At 35.0% G+C, this 22,868-nt stretch overlaps 1 protein-coding gene and 1 non-coding gene across 2 annotated transcripts in view; both read right to left on the reverse strand.

The window, feature by feature from the left end:
* The window catches only part of ADAMTS20 (ADAM metallopeptidase with thrombospondin type 1 motif 20), a 150,091-nt gene that overhangs the window by 121,483 nt on the left and 5,740 nt on the right, over positions 1–22,868 (reverse strand). The window contains exons 3-4 of the mRNA XM_049783876.1: positions 17,786–17,948; positions 10,316–10,333 (exon numbers count right to left, since the gene is read on the reverse strand). Coding sequence (XP_049639833.1) covers positions 10,316–10,333; positions 17,786–17,948 — 181 coding nt within the window. The remainder of the gene's footprint in view (positions 1–10,315; positions 10,334–17,785; positions 17,949–22,868) is intronic.
* LOC126023740 (U6 spliceosomal RNA) lies at positions 14,728–14,833 on the reverse strand. The gene has a single exon (XR_007500815.1). It is a non-coding gene; the product is annotated as a U6 spliceosomal RNA (small nuclear RNA).

The raw sequence follows: 22,868 nt of genomic DNA on the forward strand, positions 1-22,868 counted from the left end.
TCTACCATTGTCATGATAGTTGTTAGTGTTCTCTCTCTCTCTCTCTCTTTCTCTCTCTCTCTCTCTCTCTCTCTCTCTCTCTCTCTCTCTCTCTCTCTCTCTCTCTCTCTCTCTCTCTCTCTCTCTCTCTCTCTTCTAATATGTCCAGAAGCCCTGGCAGCTGAAACCAAACCCGCAAATACAGTCACTAGGTCAGCACCTGGCCAGCTCCATAGACTCAGTTCTTGAAAAAGATGTAAACTAGACCATGAAAATTTATGGGTACGCCTGCCATGCAGTTGAAAGCTGTCAATCTTAGGAGGAGAAGCTGGGGCAAGTCTCTGACTGTTGAAGCCACACCTTCTACACACATCACCCACAACTGCGCTTCGCCAATGACTTTTCTTCATGACTTCCTACTGTAGAAACCACCCATTTGGAACATAGAGAGAGAGAGAGAGAGAGAGACAGAGAGAGACAGAGACAGAGAGACAGAGAGACAGAGAGACAGAGACAGAGAGACAGAGACAGAGAGACAGAGACAGAGAGAGAGACAGAGAGAGACAGAGACAGACAGAGAGAGAGACAGAGACAGAGAGAGAGACAGAGACAGACAGAGAGACAGAGAGAAACCAAGTATAATTTTTATTCCTTCTAGAGTCTGAAGCCTGCCATCACTGCTAGGTTTCTGAGAGAAAGAGATATATGAAAATTTGTCAACCATAGGCGGCCAGGGAAGGCCCTGGTACAAGAAAGACAGTTACAAAGCAATCAAAATCTCTCTGATGCTTTATCTCTGGCCTCCCATAGACTAGCAGGCACTACTCTGGTCATTATCCTTCCAAATGTACAAGTTTTTCCTTTAATGCCCAGCATGGCAGGATATATGTATATGTCTAAGGGACGTTTCTAGGGGGGCATATCCAGTTTCAACTGCTATACATCAATACCTACCATGGACTAATCCGGCAGGCTCTGATCTCTATTGTTTCTGGATATTATCATACTATATTTTATGTCCACAAATGAACAATATTATTTGATGCATATTCCTTTCCCTCTGACTCATTACACTGAACATACCGACCCATATATAAGAAATTTTCTTTAGCTCATTTCTCCTAACTGCATAGTACTCCATTGTGTAGATGTACCACCATTTTTTTATCAATTCATCCTTTCTTAGATAATTGTCTTATTTCTAGATTATGTCTATTATAAATAGGTTTGCTATAAACACGTGATTGCAGGGGCCTTTTAAGATTATTTTTCTGTGTTCCTAGGGTATATACCTAGGAATGGTATTGCTTGGTCACATGAAAGTACAACTTATAGTTTTTTGAAAAAAAAAAAGGCTGGACTACACAGCATCAGCAGCAGTGAATGAGAGTCCATTTCTCCCCACATCATTTACAGCTCTTGTTCTTGTTCTTTGTGATGTTTGCTAGTCTGTATTTTATGAGATGATATCTCATTGCTATTTTGATTTGCATTTCCCTGATGATAGTAATGCAGAGCACTTTTGCATGTGCCTTTTGACCATCTGTATTACTTCTTTGAGAAAGTGTCTGTTTATTTCCTCTCCCCATTTTGGATGTGGTGAAAATTGTTTATTTCTTGCTGAGTTCTATTATATCTTAGATATTAACCTCTTATCAGGTGCGAATTGGGTGAATAGGTTCTGCCATTCAATGGGTAGTCTTTGTATACTAGTCACTATTTTTTTTTGAAGTGTGTATGCAATCCCATTTGTTTATTTTTGCTTCCACCTGCTTAGCCAGTGGGTTTTCTTCCTTGAGAGCTGGTTGTTTAAAAGAATAAACAGTTAGATAAACATTGGCAAGACTCACAAGGAAAGATAAATGAATTGCTCAAATAAATTGGATCAGAAGTGAGAAAAAAATAAATTGCAACAGAATCCCATAAATCAAGCCATCTTGAGAGCTTACTATGAACTGTTTTATTTAAGCTAGAGAACCTAGAAATAATAGATAGATGGCTGGAAACATAATTTCCGAGTTGAATGAGGAGGAAGTAGATAGAATAAAAAGGTCAATCACAAATAAAAATAATTAAGAATCTACTCAAGAATAAGTCTGGAACGAGATAGTTTATGGGTTAGTTTTATTAAACATCCTGAGAAGAATGGTTATGTTTAAGAATGATAATGCTTAAACTCTTCCAAATATCGAAATGACAGGTACCCTTCTTAAATACCTTCTATGATGGTAACATTATGCTGATTCCCAAAGTTGACAGAAATACTACCAAGAAAGCAATCAACAGATGAATCTCATTGATAAACATTGATTCAAAAATCCTTAACATATTTAGCAAACTAGATCCAGTGGGACATCAAAAATATTATATATCATCTTCAAGTGGTATCCCATAAGTGCAAGGATGGTTTAATATATACAAATCAATCAACATCATACACCATATCAGGAAAAGGAAGGATAAATATCATAGAATTATATTAATTAATGTAGCTATAGCATTTGAAAAGATCCAACACCATTCTTTATTAAAACCCTTAGCTGGGACCAGAGCTGTGGCACAGTGATAGGGCATTTGCCTTGCACGCAGCTGACCTAGGACAGACTGCAGTTTGATCCCCCAGCATCCCATATGGTCCCTCAAGCCAGGAGCGATTTTCTGAGTGCATATTTCTGAGTGTCACCAGGTGTGGCCCAAAAACCAATAATAATAATAATAATAATAATAATAATAATAATAAATACTTAAATAAAAAAAAACCTTAGCAAAAAAGGTAAGAAACCTTCCTTCCTCAAGCTAGGTATAAAAAAATCTCATAACCAATTATTCTGTTTTTATATATAAAATCTTTATTTAAGAACCATAATTACAAGCATGATTGTAGTTGGGTTTCAATCATAAACAGAACATCCCCTTCAACAGTACAACATTCCAACTATTCTTTATTTTAGTTTTTGGGTCACACCTGGCAGTGCTCAGGGGGTTACTCTTGGCTCTACACTCAGAAAATGCTCCTGGCAGGCTCGAGGAACCATCTGAGATGCTGGGATTCGAACCAATGACCTTCTGCATGCAAGGCAAATGCTTTACCTCCATGTTATCTCTCCGGCCCCCAACTATTCTTAATGGTGAAAAACTGAAAGCATTTTCACTAAGGTAACGTTCAAGGTAAGGATGTTCATTCCCTACACTTTTATTTAACATTGTATTAGCTTCATTGTAATAACAATAAGGCAGTGGGTATAATGACGTCTTACATATTATCAACAGAGTTTTAATCTATGATCCCCCGAGTGACTCCTTAGCACAAAGTAAAGAATAGCTGGGTGAGATCACAGAGTATTTACCCCAAGACAAAAGAAGAAAAGAATTTATAATTATAATCTCTATGGGATCAAATGAACAAACACATTTTCTACTTCTCCAATAGCATAAGACCCCATATTTTTTAAATTAGTGCATACAATTTGACATCAACATTTCAAACCATCTGTTGAATGAGAACAAGACTTCCAACTCAGTTGGTTGTGCCCTGAAATTAAGACTTATTATATTGCATACCATGAAATTTAATGTATTTTCTCATAATGTACCTGATTTTCTTTGGGTCTATAAAATAATCTAGATTGACACACTATCAGGGTTTATTTTCAGACTACTGTTAACAATAATATTATTACTTAGTGTTTACTGTATACTAAATACTAATACACTACCTAGGTTACCTAAATAATTTTGACAACTTTATAAGTTAATTATAAGGTTATCTAAGAAATTCATTTAAACCATTTTGTTCCCTAACAAAGTTATCTAAATATCACATAAACTGTATACACTTGTATTTATCCTTACTCTGGATTACTTCATTTAACGTGATTTCTTCCAGTTCCATTCATTTTGCAGCTAATTGCATTTTTGCATCTTTTCTTATAGCTATTAGCTTTCCATTGTATATATGTACATCTTTATGACCCACATATCTGTCCTGGGCATCTAGGTTAAATCCAACTATTAGCTATTAGACTGCTGTGATGAATAGTATTGTGCATAGGTCTATTTATCTATTCATCATTTGAATTAATGTTTTTCTGTCCTGGGGATAGATATCCATAGTGGAATTTCTGAGGTGTATAGCAGCTTAATTCTTTATTTACTGAGAACTCTCCATACTGTTTTCCAGAGGAATAGAATCAGATAACATTCCCAGAAACAATGGGTGAAAGTTCCTACCTCTTCATATCCCACTAACACAGATTGTTTGCGGCATTTTTGATTTGTGCCATCCTCGCTGGTGTAAAAGCATATCTCATAGTCTTGATTTTAATTTCCTAATGATAGATGATGATGAGACTTTTTTCATGTGTCTGCTGGTCATCTGTTTGTCTTTCTCAGAAGGAAAGACTAATATTTTTATGGGGTTTTGATTAGGTTTGAGGAGTCTCCCCATTTTGATGGGGTTTTAGATTTTGAGGAGTTAATCCTTGTGAGAACTTAATGGGTTTCTTGATTTGGGGGTTTAATCTTTGTAAGTTCTTTATATTTCCTAAATATCAACCTTTTTTTCTGATGTGTTGAGTGCAAATATTTTCTTACTCAGCTGTTTATTGATTTCATCCCTTATTTCTTTTGCCATACAGAAACTTTTTGATTTTAAGTATACCTGTTCATATTTTTATTTAGCATTTGCCACTGGAAACACATCATAGAAGAGTTTTTTGAGGTCTAGGTCTTGGAGTATTCTACCTCTGTTTTCCTCAGGATACTTTAGAGATCTAATCTTAAAATCTTTGATCTACTTTGAGTTGACTTTTGTGTAAGGTGTGAAATATGGATCAAGTTTAAATATTTTACACATGTTTATCAAATTGTCCAAACAACATTGTTGAAGAGGCTGCCCTATTCCATTTTAGAAATATTTTTTAAAGTGTAGTCTATACTGAGGAAATGAAAATCTACAGTCCTTAACTATTTGCCTTCATTAGAACATCAATCAGTATTATAGAATCATGATAGCACATAATTTATGAAATATTTATAGTTCTTTACAACAAAGATATTCTCAAATTAACAATTAGTAAACCGTCAACTAGAAATGAAAACACAGTAGACTACAAATTTTCCTGAGGTCATCTGAAACTTGAAAATTGTTATAAATTATTACATCATAACTCTCCTTTGCATCCCCAAATCGGTTATTATTACTGGGAACATTTTGGAACTCAGACATGTGATACATATTACATGGAATTTAAATAGCAGTCAGCTAACTAAGAAGCAAAACAAGAATTGAATTCATGTTTTCTCAATATCCTTATAATGAATTCCATATTGTATACTCCTTTAGTGGTGGTCTGAAGTAAAACATATAGAATGTTAGTGGTTTAGTAACAAATATCATAACAAAAAAATCTTTCTAAAAGAGGGACAAACTAGATTTATTTCTAAAAATGTAGCATCTATTATTCCCTCTTGTTACAGAACCATAGAGCTGACACAAAATTTAGATATAAAGTTTATGTCCCACTCCCATTAAACTAGGCCAGTGTGCCTGAAGGGCTTTCCCTCAACCTGCTTCCGGGTTCATTCACCATCCTGATCGCCTGCTTCCTGCGGCCATTTCAGTTCTGTTTCTGGGCAGTGACAGGGATCCTCCAGTCATCCTATCAACCTCTTTTTCCCACCCAGCCTAGAAGCTAGCATCCATATGAGACATTTCAATTTATATCATCTAGTGCCAGGCAGATTGGATATAGCACTTTTTTTCTTTTAGAAATAAAACAGTTCAAAAACCAGCTGAACAAACTGATGAAGTAGTTTGCAATATGATTATCATATTTAATAACCTAGCTTGTTTAGGAAAATAACATGTAAAGCAGATATATCCCTAGCCACATTTTATACAAACAGTTCAAAAATCACTTTCTTAACCACCCCGAAATTCCAGTTTTCCAAAACAACAAATGCAAAGACAAATAGTAAATTAAAAAGAACACTTGCAATTAGGAATATGGAGAAATATCCCAGCAAATTTTTAAGTTCACAAAAATGCCTAAACCTAATGATGGCCTAAAATCAACATTTAAGGTGTTAGCAACAGAAATCAAAGAGTCTCTAGCTTTGAAATTGAGAAAGCTATAGGAGAAAATTTAACAAACTCAAAGAAAAATTCTTTAAGAAGATAAGAGAATCCATACAAATAGAACTGAAACTAAAAAAGAACATGTTAGCAAGTCCTTATAGCAGAATTACACAGGTGAAGAATTGCATAGATAAACTTGAAGAAATTACAAATTATAAGCCAGCAGCAATAAAAAAGTCAAAAAGAAAAGGAGAAACAAAACATTGAAAGAAAGTGTAAGGATCTTAATTAAAAAAAAAAAAGACAAAAGGGGCCCGGAGAGATAGCACAGCGGCGTTTGCCTTGCAAGCAGCCGATCCAGGACCAAAGGTGGTTGGTTCGAATCCCAGTGTCCCATATGGTCCCCTGTGCCTGCCAGGAGCTATTTCTGAGCAGACAGCCAGGAGTAACCCCTGAGCACTGCAGGGTGTGGCCCAAAAACCAAAAAAAAAAAAAAAAAAAAAAGACAAAAGATATGATCTCTGATTTATAGGAATGCCAGAAGGGGAGGAAAAAAGGAAAGAGGAAGAACAAGTTGTGAAGGAGATAATAGCAGAGAACTTTCCCACTCTCTGGATAGAGGCCGATGTACACATCCAAAAGGCAAAAAGAGTGCCAAACAAGAGACCCTAACAGAAAAATAACAAGACATATAGTTACTCACATGGCAAAAAAAAAAAAAAAGACAGAGATGGATTCTTTAAAGCAGTAAGTGAGTAGAAAAACATCAATAAAGAAAAGAATATAAGTCAACTCATATCTTCCATTTGAAACAATCCAGGCAAAAAAAAAAGAGTGGGATGACATATTTAAACTACTGAATGAAAGAACCTTTCTTCCTAGAGTCCACTATCCAGCAGAACTCTCATTTATATTGCAGGGATGGCTAAAATTATTACTGAACAACAACAACAACAACAACAACAACAACAAAAACTATCTGAGCTAAAAAAAAAAAACCAAAAAACTCTAAACTAATAAAATAGTGAGTTTGGTTTTTGTTGGTTTTTTGTTTGTTTGTTTTTGGATCACATCCAGCTCAGAGTTTACTCCTGGCTCAAAGCTCAGAAATAGCTCTTGGAAGGCACAGGGGACCATATGGGATGCCGGAATTTGAACCACCATTCATCATGGATCAGCTGCGTGCAAGGCACACACCCTACTGCTGTGCTATTTATCCAGCCCCTCATGAGGTGGTTTTTTGAAAAACTAAACAAGATGACAAATCGCTGGCAAGACTCACAATGAAAAAAAAAAAGGGAAAATACTCAAATAAATCAGGTCTGATGAAAGAAGAGAGATTACAACAGAACCCCAAGAAATCCAAAAAATCATGAGATAATGATTATTATGAACAACTATACTCAGTTAAGATAGAGAACCTAGAAAAAAATGAACAGATTTCTGGAAAAAATATCATCTACCAATACTGAATGAGGAAGAAGTAGAAAGACTAAACAGGCCAATCACAAGTACGGATATTGAAATAGTAATTCAGAACTTCCCAAGAATAAAATTCCAGAACCAGAAGGGTAAATTTTATCAAACATTTAGAGATGAGTTACTACCATTGATCCTTAGACTCTTCCAAAACATCAAAAAGATGTGAATACTATGAATAACATCTATGAAACTAATATCACACTCATTCCCAAAGCTGACAAAGATTCCAAAGAAAGGAAACTACAGACCAATCTCACTTATAAATATGTTGCAAAAATACTTAACACAATCTTAGCAAACCAAATCCAACATTACCTCAAAATTAGTATACATCATGACCAAGTGTGTTTCATCCAAGAAATGCAAAGAAGGTTCAATCTATGCAAATCAATCGATTTCATACACCACATCATTAAAACAAAGGTTAAAAACCACATAACATATCAATTGGTACAGGGAAGATATTTGACAAAATCCAACACTCATTAATGATAATAACCCTCAGCAAAATAGTTGTGGAAGGAACCTTCCTCAAGATAGTTATAGCTATTTATAAGAAGCCCACAGACAACTTCATTCTTAATGGTGAAAAACAGAAAGCATTTCATGAAGGTCAGGCACTAGGCAAGGATGTTCACTGTCTCTAATCCTATTCAATATAGTATTTAGAAGTCCTAGCAATAGCAAAAGAAGGTAATCAAAGGATTCCAAATGAGAAAAGAGGAAGTCAAACTATCTCTATTTGCAGACAGCATGATGAAATACATTGAAGAATCTAGAGTCCATAGAAAGGCTCCTAGAAACAATAAACCAATACAGCAAAGTGGTTGACTACAAAGTAAATACACAACAGGCAGTTGCAATCCTTTATACAAATAACAACTCTGAAGAGAAAGAGATCAGAGTGTATCCTATTTAAAATAATATCTAAAACTATCAAATATCTAGGAATTAACCTAAAAAGAGAGATGATAGGCGTATACCATAAAAACTTCAAAGTACTCCAAAAAGAAATTAAAGAGGACCTAAGGAATTTGAAGACCATCCCATACTCATGGATAGGAAGAATAAATATCATCAAAATGAACATCTTACCATCTTATTACTATATATGCAATGCAATCCCTATTAAAATTCAGACAACATAGGGGATATTTGTGGCAGGAAAGTTGCATTGGTGAGGGAGGATGTGCATTTTATACCTAAAACCAACTATGAACATGTCTGTAAACATGGTGCTTAAATAAAGAAATTATTATTAAAATAAAATGAATTTAGAAGAGCTAACTGAATGGGAGAACATATTTGCAGTCAACACATCATATAAAGGTTTGATATCTAGGAAATACAAAGTAATCACAAAGGTTAGTTAACTCCACAAAACCTAAAATCCTCATCAAGAAATGGGGAAAGGAAACGAATAGACACTTCTCTGAAGAACATATGGCCAACAAACATATTAAAATCATGTTCATCATATTTTATCATTAGGCAAATCCAAATCGAGAAAATAATGAGATATAATCTTATACCAAAGAGGATGGCATATATCAAAAATACTGGGAATAATCTCTATTGACAGGGATGTGGTGAGAAAGAAACTCTCCTCCACCGCTAGTGGGAGTGCTGACTGATCCAATCCCTATGAAAAACAGTATAAAGGGTTCTCTCTAAACTCAAAATAGAGCTGCCATATGATCCAGCAATCCTCTTTTTATCCTGTTCAGGACAAATATGAATTCCTCAAAAAAATGTATGCACCCCTCTATTCATTGCAGAACTCCGTACAATAGCTAAAACTTGGAATCAACCTAGATGTCCAACAACAGATGAGTGGATTGTGAAGATGTGGTATGGTGCAGAATGTGTTTGGAAGCCCTGGAAGCCCACTACGGTAATCACTATAAAAATGTTTTAGCATCTTAACTATAAAGTCTGTAATAACTTTAAACGTTTTAATCACAGTGGTTCTTGGAGATATAGGTTGTTCACCCTAGTTTCACATTACAATTTTATATTAGATTCCAAATACAATACTCATTATATGATGTCTTGAAAAATAAACTAATCTATTCATTTTTCATTTGATTATGCCTTCTAATATGATCTAATGTTTACATCCACAGATACCATTGGAACAGGCAGCTGCACGCCACAGACGCTACCGTGCTCATTCATTGAGTATGTTTTTGCAATTTATTTTAAACTCAAGCTAGTTTACTATTATATCATAATGCCTATGTTTTCAGTTTGCTTTCAGGAAAGAAACCTGCATTCTCAAGACAGATGATAACTCATGGTGTAGAGTCCTTTTACACTGCTCATTAACATATTGCTTATTTTAAATTTGAAAATTATGACTTTTTTTTAAGTATGCTCTATGCACAATGTAAACCAGGAAGCCTATCTTCATTTCTTCAGCAAAGTTTACACTCATCAATGATGATTTGCCTAGGAATTGGAAAACCTCTCCATTTGACTTGCTGGCTTTATTTTCTTTATTTTAAACACTCTGACCTGTTCCAACTGGGTTCATTTTTTCAACTGCAACAATGGATCGATCATCATTTTCTGTGTGTTATTGTGTGTGTGTGTGTGTTGGACATCTCTCTCTTTTTAATGTACTTATTATATATAATGCCTTCCTATTTTGTATATAGTTCTTCCCCTTGTTATATATAACCTTTCCTTCCACCCCCTTTGCTTATCACTTTACAAATCTTTTTCTGTCCTTTCATTCTCTCATTTATGACCTGTTATTCCTTTCTATTTAACTCTTTTTTGCCCTGAGTTCTTAACTCCTCAGAAACCTGAACATTCCCACCATACAAACAGTTGCTAACTAGCTCCCAATGCAAACGGACAGCCTCACAGCATGCATTGTTTTGGCCCAGGAAGAAGCTGCCACCACCACTGCTGCTGATTTGCTCTTGGTGGCCCCTTTTCTCCCACCTCTCCTCACTGTGGCCTGTTGCTTACTACCAATTATGGCCTAAGATGTGCTCCGGATTTTATTCACGCCTGCCAGTCTATTTCAAAAGACTTAAAGGGGATATGTACATTTTAGATGTAGTTCCTTAATAAGTATAATTCTTTTTATTTTACTTTTATTTTGGGCACAGCAGCTGGTGCTCAGGAGTTACTCCTGCCTCTGCACTCAGAAATAGCTCCTGGCTCAGGGTCAATATGAAATGCCAGGGATCAAACCCAGGTCTATCGTAGGTGGCTGCATACAAAGCAAACACCCTACCACTGTGCTATTGCTTCTGCCCCAAAACCTATCATTCTTATTGTGTGTTTCCTTATTAGACATAGTTTTCCCTGTCCCTCTTTTAAATTTGTTTAGTAGGAAATTCTAGTAGATAAGTTTCTTTTGGGTTCTAGTTCATGTTAGAACCATGTTTTAGGAATTGTTTCGCTTGTTATTTTTACCTACTGATGCACCAGTAGTATCATGTGGCATTGTTCCTTTTTGCATAGGCACATTAAAATGGAGAAATCTAGGGTTAGAAAAAAACTTCTAATCTAATACGGATAGGAACTACTACTAAGTTTTATATTGCATGAGGGCCCTTCATCCTGAACATGTGATAATGACTTGACCTAGGCTTCAGTTGATTGAATATCAGCAATTCAACCATGAACCTTGGATAAATTCTTTGGCCCTAGCATGGTTTTCTGCACCATAATCAAAAATCAAACTTCTACCAGGGAAGGTCCTAATGCTGCCCTGGCACCAATTTGCTCCATGATGGGTTCGTATGAGACCTCAGGACTTGGAAACAGCAACAACTTGTTTTCAGGGCAGGTTGCCCTGCCACACCACCTAATGGTGAGCTGAAACCAGAAGACGCTCCATGGTACCCTGACTTTGACATAGGATCTGTGCAAAAACCAAGATCTCTAATTTCAGAAGCCTGATGGGGACAACAGTTATTGAGGGGCACTTCTCCTTGGATCATGAAGTAAGACTTTGGGGTTAGACAACTTGGTAGGAGCCTGGTACAGCCGGGAGCCTGTAGTTGGTCTTAAAGCAGGATGTTTCATGGATAAGGACACCATAAAAAAATAACCTGTGACCCCCATTTTTTATCTTCTATATAGGATTTCCCATCTTTTTCATAGAACCTTGGAACATGGATTATTTTGTTTTACCTCATATTTCTGCATTTTTCTATAAAATTATGAAAAAAAGAAGAAATGTTGGTGGGCAAGGGTCAAGTGGTCTCAGGTGCAGAAAAAAATAAGCACAGAACTAAATATCCAAGTCAAAGTCAACAACAATAGAATCCAGAGAACCATTCTATAATAATCTAAACTTAAAATGGACCTGTTTACTGACAGGCCAGGGGGCAAAACGTGGTGTTATGGATGCATTCTTGGGAATATTGGTGGAAGGAGATTGACACTGGTGTGGGAATGGCCCTGATTCATGGTATATCTCAATTTCATCTATGAAGGACTTTATCAATCACAATGTTTTCAATAAAATAAAAAATGCTTTATGGCTAGTTTATTTAAACATAGGAAGGATCTAGAGTTGTTCTTACGCTGAGGAAAAAGAGGGGAAAGGACTAACAAACAAACAAGCATTAATTCCACAGCAAGAGACTATAGTTCCTTGTGCTATGTATGCTAACAAGAAAAGAGTTAACAACATAGTAATATAGAACAAATACGTTTTCTTCCATTCTCAAAAATGCAACCATAGCATTTTCTCAAAATTTTATGTAAAGTATTTCTCCAACAGGCTGAGTCAAAGACTTTTGCACAGATTTTATAAATTTAAAATTGAAAGCAGACATATACCATGCATAAATTCAAATAGTTAATTTATTTTTTACTAGAAGAGTATATGAGTTAGTTTCCTCTTTCTCATTTTTGTCTTCCTAACTTCTGAAGAATACATGTGTAGTTAAATTTAATTCCATTTCTGATAACAGAAATTTTTAACAAAAGACTAAAACAGGGTCCGGAGTGGTAGCACAAGCTGTAGGGCATTTGCCTTGCATGTACTGACCTAAGACAAACAGCGGTTCAATCCCCCAGCATCACATATGGTTCCCCAAGCCAGAGGCAATTTCTGAGCACATAGCCAGGAGTAACCCCTAAGTATCACCTACTGTGGCCTAAAAAAAAAAAAAACTAAACAAAAACAAACTGTACAAACATACATAGATGATATTCTAAAAGTTATGTCATTCATTTTTTAGTAATTACTTTTTTAATCACCATGGATACAAACTTGTTTAGAATTGAGTTTCAGACACGAAATATACACCATCCTTCACCTGCGCACTTTCCCACTACCAATGTGACCAGTTCCTCTCCCACCAACTCACTCGTATTCAATCATATCAACCAGTCATAAAAACATATACTATATTTTCTGTACCATAAGATGCACTTTCCCCCCCAAATGTGGGTCTTATGGAGCAATTGCCATCCGGCACTGAAGCCTGAGTGCAGGGAAGGAGAGCATCTAAAATCTATGTGCGTCTTATAGTCAGGTATGTTTTGCAAAGTGAGAAATATGGTAAATGAAATGCAATTTTAATTCCCTAAAGAAAAATCAAATATTTATAATTCATAAAGATTGCTAATTATCTACTAAGTTTATTTTGCAAATGTGTGCAGTCACCAAGTTTAGAGTAAGGCATAAATATAATGCATTCAGCTAACCTGGTTTCAATACCCAGCATCCCAGAGAAAGGTTCCATCCTTGAAAAGAGAGGGTGGTATATCTCTCAAGCTTAGTAACAGTTGCAAACATTTATTCGGCCTAATAAGAATCTTTCTGCTGCTGTGCTAAGTAAGCTTATAGTTAAGCATTTACTTACAGATGACAAAGTTAGTACACACAAATATGGCCTTCATTAAATATCACTGTACCTTGAAAAATCAGCAATAAGAGAAACATAAAATTAACTTTGTAATTCTCAAAGTAAAGATAGTCTTTTAAAAAGATGTTCTTTTTATGACTGAAACTCAACTACAATCATGCCTGTAATCATGGTGCTTAAATAAAGATTATATATATATATATATATATATATATATATATATATATATATATATATATATATATATATATATACAAATATATAAAGAATTTCTGTGCACTCAAATAAAAGGAGCCCTTCTCAGGACTACCTGGCAAACTTGCCAATCTTTTAGTTTATATTAGAATTGACACCCAGGGTCCAGCTGAGGAGTAAAAAACTTTGAGATGTTAAAGTTTGCCCTTAGATACTAGAGAAGACTGCCTCAACTCCCTCTGTCTTTTAATTAGACTTTATCATTAAGAAGATTTGTAACTCAACACTAAAGGCCTGTAGGTAATCTGTTGTGAAGAAACTTATAGATCAAACAATATATACTGGTAAGTTTTTTTGCTAACAAGAAAGTATAATTTTTAACCTCGCAAGAAAGCAGATGTAAGCAGTCTCTCAAAAATAATATTCATGTTTAAATACAGCCCTGTAGTATTTAATAAACAGACACAACTATGATTCATCACAACAACTGAATGTGTCTCTGTCCTTCACCGAACCCTGAACTCACTTTCTTGGGGATCTAGAGAACTCCCTGAAGTGTCCAGATAATATTGAGCACTCAAAATATTCCCAAAATGCTAAATAATTTAAAGTGAGAACTTATGAGTATTGATTACATTGCCATTACATTAATTTCAGCATCTATTTTTATACATTATTAATTGAATTATTCACATTATTAACTAATTAGTAGAAACATGTTCTTTGACCTTAACCCTGAATTCTAATCTGAATAATATTGGAAAACAGCTATAGCTCATAATATAAAATGTAATTTAAATTTAAAATTGTTGACGGTTCTTAGAAGTTTTTCTTAAACCTTATCCCTCCTGGATCTATAGTTCCTAAAGCATCTTTATACTGATGGTTTTGTTTCTAACAGATTCTCCATTTTAAATACTACTATATTTTTGAAGCTGGAGAGAAAGTACAATAGATAAGGATCTTGCCTTTACATGCTGACCATGGTTTGGTCCTTGACACAGAAGAACTATGAGCCATGAATAACCCACACCAGTGGGTGTGGCTCAAAGCAAAAATATAAATCAATGTTCTTAGATTTTCAATATCTTCTCTATAAAAATACAAGATCTCTAGTAATGTTAGTTCCATGTTCCAAATCATTTTTCTTTAAAAATAGAACACTTCACAAACGTTTATGCCATCCTTGCGCAGGGGCCATTATAATCTCTTGATACTGTTCAAATTTTAATATATGTTCTTCTGAAGCAAGCACTACATTTTTTATTTGCAAGTATCAATCATGTCATTGCCCTAAAGACACTTTATTAACCTGATAACACGACTTATTTCTGGTAATTGCCTAAGCCCAGTGGTCCTCAACCTATGACCCGCGGGCCACATATTGTATTTGTATCTGTTTTGTTTCTTCATTGCAAAATAAGATATATGCAGTGTGCATAAGAATTCGTTCATAAGTTTTGTTTTTACTATAGTCAGACCCTCCAATGGTCTGAGGGACAGTGAACTGGCCCCCTGTTTAAAAAGTTTGAGGACCCCTGGGTCCCTATAGTTATGAGGAGGTATGTAATTTAAAAATGCCAAAATTTAACACCTTTTAAGTAGAAAATAGATTAAATAACTATATAGAACAAACTAAACTAAACTCTCAAAGTTAACAGAGGCAGAACTCTGTTCCCTGACTCCCGGTTTAAAATATAGCAGGACTTCTATGACACTAAAGATAATAACTTTTATTAAACTGAAGTTCATCACTATTTCAATAGAAATATAATCTTTATAGAAAGGTATTATTATTATTATTATTTTAAAAATAGATTCCATGGATTTGAATTACTGAAAAAAATATCTCTACTATCTTATCAAAATTGAGAAAAAAAAAAACCTCACAAAATTTATTTTTAACTTACATATTAGGGACACTTTTCTTCTTTGACACTTAAATTCCGTGACAAATTCAACTTTTTTCGTTGGTCCATTCTTCTACTTACAGCAGGGCTCATCAAACTTTTTAAACAAGGTGCCAGTTCACTGTCTCTCAGAAAGTTGGAGTGCCAGATTATAGTTATTAAAAAAAGCATGAACAATAATGACCCACAGGATCCAGAGGACCTCTACCTGAGACTGAGAGGAAAAGTCAGGAGATAGAGAGGACAGGACAGAGAGTACAGCACACATTCCACACATGCGCTCTGGGGATCTAGAATAAATCAGCTGCTAAGCAGGACAAGGAGCTGAGTCAAAAATAAAACCAGCATGGGGCGGAGAGATAGCATGGAGATAAGGCAAGGCGTTTGCCTTTCATGCAGGAGGTCATCGGTTGGAATCCCTGCGTCCCATATGGTTCCCCGTGCCTGCCAGGAGCAATTTCTGAGCCTGGAGCCAGAAATAACCCCTGAGCACTGCCGGGTGTGACCCAAAAACCACAATAAATAAATAAATAAATAGATAGATAAATAAAACCAGCAGGCCAGATAAATGTCCCAGTTCTCTTCCTATAGTTCTCACACTCTGAAGATGCTGATATTTTCTTGTATATCAACTTGTTCTAAGCAACGTTTATAGATTTTATCATTGATACTTTACTATCCATTAACTTCAGAAGCAGTCAAAGTTGTTTAGACCCGTAATAATTTACCTTTCGCTGGTTAACTAAATCATATTGTTTAAAAAATTGGAAACTAACATTTTTAGGGCACAGCATTACAAAGCCCTTTGTTCCCCCTTGTTTTGCCCTTTGTCTGAACCTAGAGAAAGGCACATTTTTTTTCTGTTAAATGGGTTATCCTCTTACAGAGCACAACTCTGCAGCTATATCAATTTACCGACACCAGGTAATAGAGCATGCAACATTTTTGAAGACTGTTCCTAGAATCTACAGCTTTTTATTAGGGATCCACCTTGCACAGGTAAAACTAGTAAGCCACATAAAGCACTTCTATAAAGCTAATGCATGCAAAGAAGATTTCTGGTAGTGATGCTGTGCTGGAGATCAAACTCCAGGCCTTATACACATGAAGAATACTTTATACCACTAATGTATATATCTAACTTTAAGGGAAAGAAATTTTGAGTTAACATAATCTTATTCAATAGCATTCTTATCTCTTTTTTCTTTTCTTTTTTCTTTTTTTTTTAAAGGACTGGAAAGCCCCCGTGGGACTTGAACCACCAGAGGTGATTGTTTTCAAAGCAAAGCTTTGTAACGCTGAGCTATGGCCAGGCCAACATTCTTATTCCTTAAAGTCCTTATAACATAACTTTTGAAATAAAATTTGAGATGAGATGAGGCTTTGCACTGTCTGCTTTGAGTTACAGATATTGCTATTTTAAAATAGTGTATTTTAGAAGCCGGAGTGATAGCACAGCGGTAGGGCATTTGCCTTGCACACAGTTGACCCAGGACAATCCCAGCATCCCATATGGTCCCCCAAGCTAGGAGCAATTTCTGAGTGTGGAGCAAACAGTAAACCTTGAGCATTACTGGGTACGACCCAAAACCCAGAAAAATATAAGTCTCTCCTAAAAGAAAATATTCCTGTTATAGCACCTTCTAATCGGGGCTTGATTTTCTGTGCAAATAGCAATAAACATCATTTGCCTGTGATAATATTAAAAACCTCCTACACATCAGTATCTGCATTTCACTTCCTGCCTTATGAAAAATCTCCACCTATCAACTTCTTCTTCCCATTGCAAAAGTAAAGCTTTTTATCTATGCCACCCCCCATTCCTCCCTCAATCAACTTAAATGCTTCTTTCCATGGTGTTCTGCATGATATGGTGTGTCTTTTTCATATACAAATAGCAATTAACCCAATTTTCCTGTTACAATATTATAAATCTCCTAAATATGAGTAGCTATATATCACTTAAGTAAAATTGGTGTTTAGAAGGTTTTTACTAAGTGTGTACTATACTTCTTTTGACATTTGCACTGGCTTTTATTTAAATTATATCTGATATCTACCTAGGACTCTGAATTCCAATTCAAATATTAATTATATATATATATATATATATATATATATATATATATATATTGCATAGCCTCAAAGCAGACAGAGGCCAGAGCCAAGAGCAAGCCTAAGAACTTCCAGTGTAATCCCAAAACAAAACAAGTCAAAATTCAAGGACTTATGTCAATATTAATTTAAAAAATCAATTGCATTATAATTTTACCAAGAAGTTTAACTGCGTAATTCACCTGAAACATCACAAGGCTTGTGAGATTGTAGAAAAATATTGTTCTTTAATTCTTGTCTATATATAAGATGTGGCTTGTTGTGATCATCTTCATGTTCACTCCCATCTGCTTTCATTATAGGTTCCAGGAAATATTCACCATCATTTGCTTTAAATGTACCCATCTAAAAATAAATAGAAATGACTTTTTAACTAAGGAGAAAGCATATTGGGTGACAGGCAAAAGCAACATTTGAAAACTTCATGAAACATCATCATGTATATGTATATTTATGTATATATAGCTTTCTTTTCATGGCCCACTTTTCTCTCTACTTTCATAAAAAATAATGAAGTTCAGATAGTTTTCCAAAAAATAGAGATACTGGTCATTCTAGTTATCAAGAATGATACAAAGGCATCAAATGAAAAAATACCTTGCATATTCTCAAAATATCTTGCATAGTCTAGAATAAAATGGTAGGCTGAGACCAAATAAAAGATCTTGACTATGATACAAATGACTTATTTAGAATTTATTTGTATGCACTGAAAAGTCACAAGGTTTATTTTTTTTACAAAAACCTTCATTTTTAAAAATCCAATATCAAATTTACTATTCTATATTCAAGTTTGCACACATTGACATACGTAATTGAACATTAATGTAAACAACACATATTAGTGATGTATCATTTTAATCAGATGATTAATCTGACTAATCTCAGATAATTATCTGAGATATCAAAATATTGCTCAGACTAAGCAATATTAGGGTACTTGCTATAACTTCACTAGATATTATTCAATATGCTAATAATCCAGAAGCTATTTTACTATCTAGATAAACATACTTCGTTGAGATTTATTTTTTATTTTATAGTAAATGTTTTAAAAATGATATGAAAGCAGGGGTTTGGGCAAAGAAATATTGTGTGCCCTACTCTGAAACTACTAAGAGCATCTTTGTAATCATTGGTGCCTTTGGTGCCTTAATTAAAAATAAGTTAATAAATATTTGAATTCTAATAGGGTTCTCTTAGTCAATACAGGGTCTTAAAAAAAGCGGGTAAAAGTATAATTTAAAGCAATACTTTAGAAGTTTAATATACGGGCCTGGAGAGATAGCACAGCAGTGTTTGCCTTGCAAGCAGCCGATCCAGGACCAAAGGTGATTGGTTCGAATCCCGGTGTTCATATGGTCCCCCGTGCCTGCCAGGAGCTATTTCTAAACAGACAGCCAGGAGTAACGCCTGAGCAACGCCGGGTGTGGCCCAAAAACAAAACAAAACAAAACAAAAAAGAAGTTTAATATACAACAAAAGGAACAACTACAAAGTGGTATGATATGCACCCCATACCACTCCTCTGCTTCCCAGCCTGAGACCGCTCAGGCACTTTGGTAGTGTTCAAAAAAAGGACAGAACTAAATATCCAAGCCAAAGGCAACAACAGCAATGGAATCAAAAGACTCAAACTTTAATAATCTAAACATAAAATGGGCCTGTTATTCTGGCAGGCTGGAGAGCAGAGAGGTGGTATGGGATGCATTTGGGGAACATTGGTGAAGGGAGTTTGACACTGGTGGTTTGATTGGCCCTTTTTATTATATGACTGAAACTCAACTATGAAGAAATTTGCATATCACAGTGGTTTTAATAAAATAAAATCTAAAAATAAATAACATGCTGAAAAAGAAAATTGATAAATTGATAGTAGTTTAGTAAAAAATATTGCAAAGAAAAGTGAAGAAGATGGTTACTTATCTAAATACCCTTACAAAACTACTTTGAGCATTACACAAGAATGCTAATTCAATCCTTAGAAAGATAATATACTTTCTTGATTCAAAATGTGAATAACTGGAATTTCTATCCTAATGATCTAATGAAATACATGAATCCATCATTTATTGTCCAATATAGTGAGCAGAATTTATGAAGACTTCTTTGAAGTAATGTTAAAACTATGTTTTTTATAACTTAAATCAATTTTCTTTAGCAAAACATATATAAAACGCTAAAATGCAGTTGCGATGTTCACACCAGGTCAGCTCCAAGAACTTGCTCTTTTCTCAAAAGAGATGTAAACTAAGCCATAAAAAAAAAAATGGGAACATCAGCTATGCAGCTGAAAGCTAGCAATTTTGGGAGAAGAAAGTGGACCAAGTTCTCATTCTTCCAAAACCATACCTGCTGCATCCATCTCCTATAATCATTACTTGGCCTATAGTCCTGCTTCATCACACCTTTACAATTCTCTGCAGATATCAATCTGAATAAACTCAAAGTATTCCTAGAAAACACAGGGCTGATAACACAAGGTTGATAACACAGGGCTTTTTAGAGTGAGTGTGGGCATTCTCCTCACACCCCACACATTCTCCTACTTCCAAGAGATCTGGCAATTAAAAATCTGCCCCAGAAAAGCTGCAGTTAGCAGTAATAGTGATCTGAAGTCCTGGACAACTTCATCTGCTTGGTGCTATCATCCCGATAAGAACACACCAATATTTTTGCAAAAGATCATCCCAGTTTTGTTTTTAATTGCTTTACTTAAGCACCATAGCAAAAGAAATAAATCAACCATAGTTGAGCTTCCATCATACAATATGCAGCATCTTACACCAGTATACACTTCCAGAAACCAATGTCTACCATTTCCCTCCCACAGCACACCCTCCACCCCCATCTTGTTCTAGGGTTGGCAATTTGCTTCTTGCTCTCACTCTCTCTTTCTCTCTTTCCTTTGTGACACTGTGGTTTTGCACAATCTACCAACTTGGGTTTAATTTTCTATGTCCATAGAAAACCAATGTGAAAAACATGAAGAAGCCCATCAAGTTCAATGAACAAAATAGTAATCACTAAAGACACAAACACCATCAACAAGCTCACAAATAGATAAAACTTTGTGATAAAACTCACAAAGAAGAAAAAGGGAACCCCAATAAAGCAATCAGCAATGAAACAGGGGATCACAGAAGAAATTAAAAGGGTAATCAAAGATCACTTTGATAATCTGTATGCCATAAAAGAAGAGAACCTAGAAAAATGGATAAATTCTTAGACTCCTAAAATCTCCCATCTTGAATCAAGATGATGTGGAATACCTGAACGGACCTATTATTATAGAGGAAATTTAAATAATAATCAAAAATCTTCCCCAAAAACAAAATTCTAGGAGAGATGAATTTACCGCAAATTCTTTCAGAGCTTTAGAGTGGACCCACTACCACTTCAACCTTTCTTCCAGAAATTGAAGAAACACAGACTCGCAGTTTCTAAGAAAGTAGCATCACTCTGATACCAAAAGCAGACAATGACACCACAAAAAAAAAAAAAAGACTGATTACAGATTGACTTTCTTGATGAACACAGATGCAAGAATACTCAAAACAAAACAAAACAAAACAAACAAAAAGACAAGTAAATGGGCCAGAGCCATTGCATAGTAGTAGGGCATTTGCCTTGCATGTGGCTGACCCAGGACAGACCTGGGTTTTGATCCCAGGCATCCCATATGATTCCCAAGCCAGGAACAATTTCTGAGTGCATAGCCAGAAGTAACCCCATTGGCCCCCAAACAAACAAAAACCCAAGCAAAAAGAATCCAGAATCTAACAATTCATCAAAAATACCATACCACCATAAACAAACTCTAATTCTAAGTGAGAGATGCCAAAGACAATTTAACATACACACGTCAATCAACATAACACACCATATCAATAAAAAGAAAAAAGAAAAAGTTCATAGCAATAAATGCAGAGAAAGCATTGGACAAGTTGCAGCACCCATTTGTGATTAAAAACTCTCAATATGGGAATTGAAGGAACTTCCCTCAACTCAATATAGTCAAAGGCATTTACCATAAGCCGATGGCAAAAAACATATTGAATCAGAAAAGACTCAAAGTCTTTCCTCTAAGTTCTGGCACAAGACAGGGTTGCCCACTCTCACCACTTCTATTAAATATATTACCGGAAGTACTTGCCATATCATTTCAGCAAGAAAAATATATAGAGGATATCCACAAAAAGAATGAAAGAAGGCAAACTCAATGTGTTCAGATGGCATGATACTTACTATATTTAGAAAATCCTGAAAATTCCATTATAAAACTTCTAGAAATATATTTATATCATGTATTGGTAGGCTACAAAATTACATACAAGAGTCCATGGTCTTCTTATAAACAAATAATAAAAAATGATGAAACAGGCATCAAAAAAAAATTGAGCCTTAGAAAATCAAGTTCCTCAGAATCAATTTAAGTAAAGAGATAAAAGACCAATACAAAGAAAACTGCAAAACATAACTTCAAGAAATAAGAGAGGACAACCGGAAAATGGAAACACATCCCTATTCATGAATTAGGATGACTAACATTATTGAAATGGCAATACTCCCCCAAATCACTATACGATTCAATGTGGTTCCTTTAAAAAATGCCCATGACATCTTTCAAGGAAATGCATCATACAATCCTGAAATTCATATGGGATAATAAGCCTCCATGAATGGCTAAAGCAATTTTGGGGAAAATAAGATGGTGGTAATTACTATTCCCAAATTTAAACTATACTACAAAGTGGTAGTAATTAAAATGACTTGGTATTAGAATAAAGATAGACTGTCAGTTCAATGGAATAAAATTGAATATCCCAAGACAGATCCTCAGGTATGTAACAAAATAATTTTTATAAAGAAGCAAAATATAAGAAGTGAAGCAAGGAAATTCTCTTCAATAAGTGGTGCTGGGAAACCTAGTAAACTATGTGGGAAACCTGGTCAACAGTGTGCAAGAAACTTTTTGTAATACTACAAAAGAATAAAATCATAATGGACTAAGAACGTTGATATTAGACTTGAACAAATTTGTGGCATTAAATTTGTGGCAGTGAATTTTCCACAAAAACTAAACATTACTTTAAATGCTCTTGAAGGAATTTTTGTTTCCTTAATGTACTGTGTATATATTGTAGTGTTTCTGCCATTCTGGTAGTGTTTCTACCAGAATCACTGATTCTGATGTTGCATTTTAGTAACAGCAAAAAAGGAAATTGTTCAACTCAATCCACATAAAATATAGCTCACGATAAT

Source organism: Suncus etruscus, chromosome 11, assembly GCF_024139225.1.
Source record: "Suncus etruscus isolate mSunEtr1 chromosome 11, mSunEtr1.pri.cur, whole genome shotgun sequence".
Lineage (NCBI taxonomy): Eukaryota > Metazoa > Chordata > Mammalia > Eulipotyphla > Soricidae > Suncus > Suncus etruscus.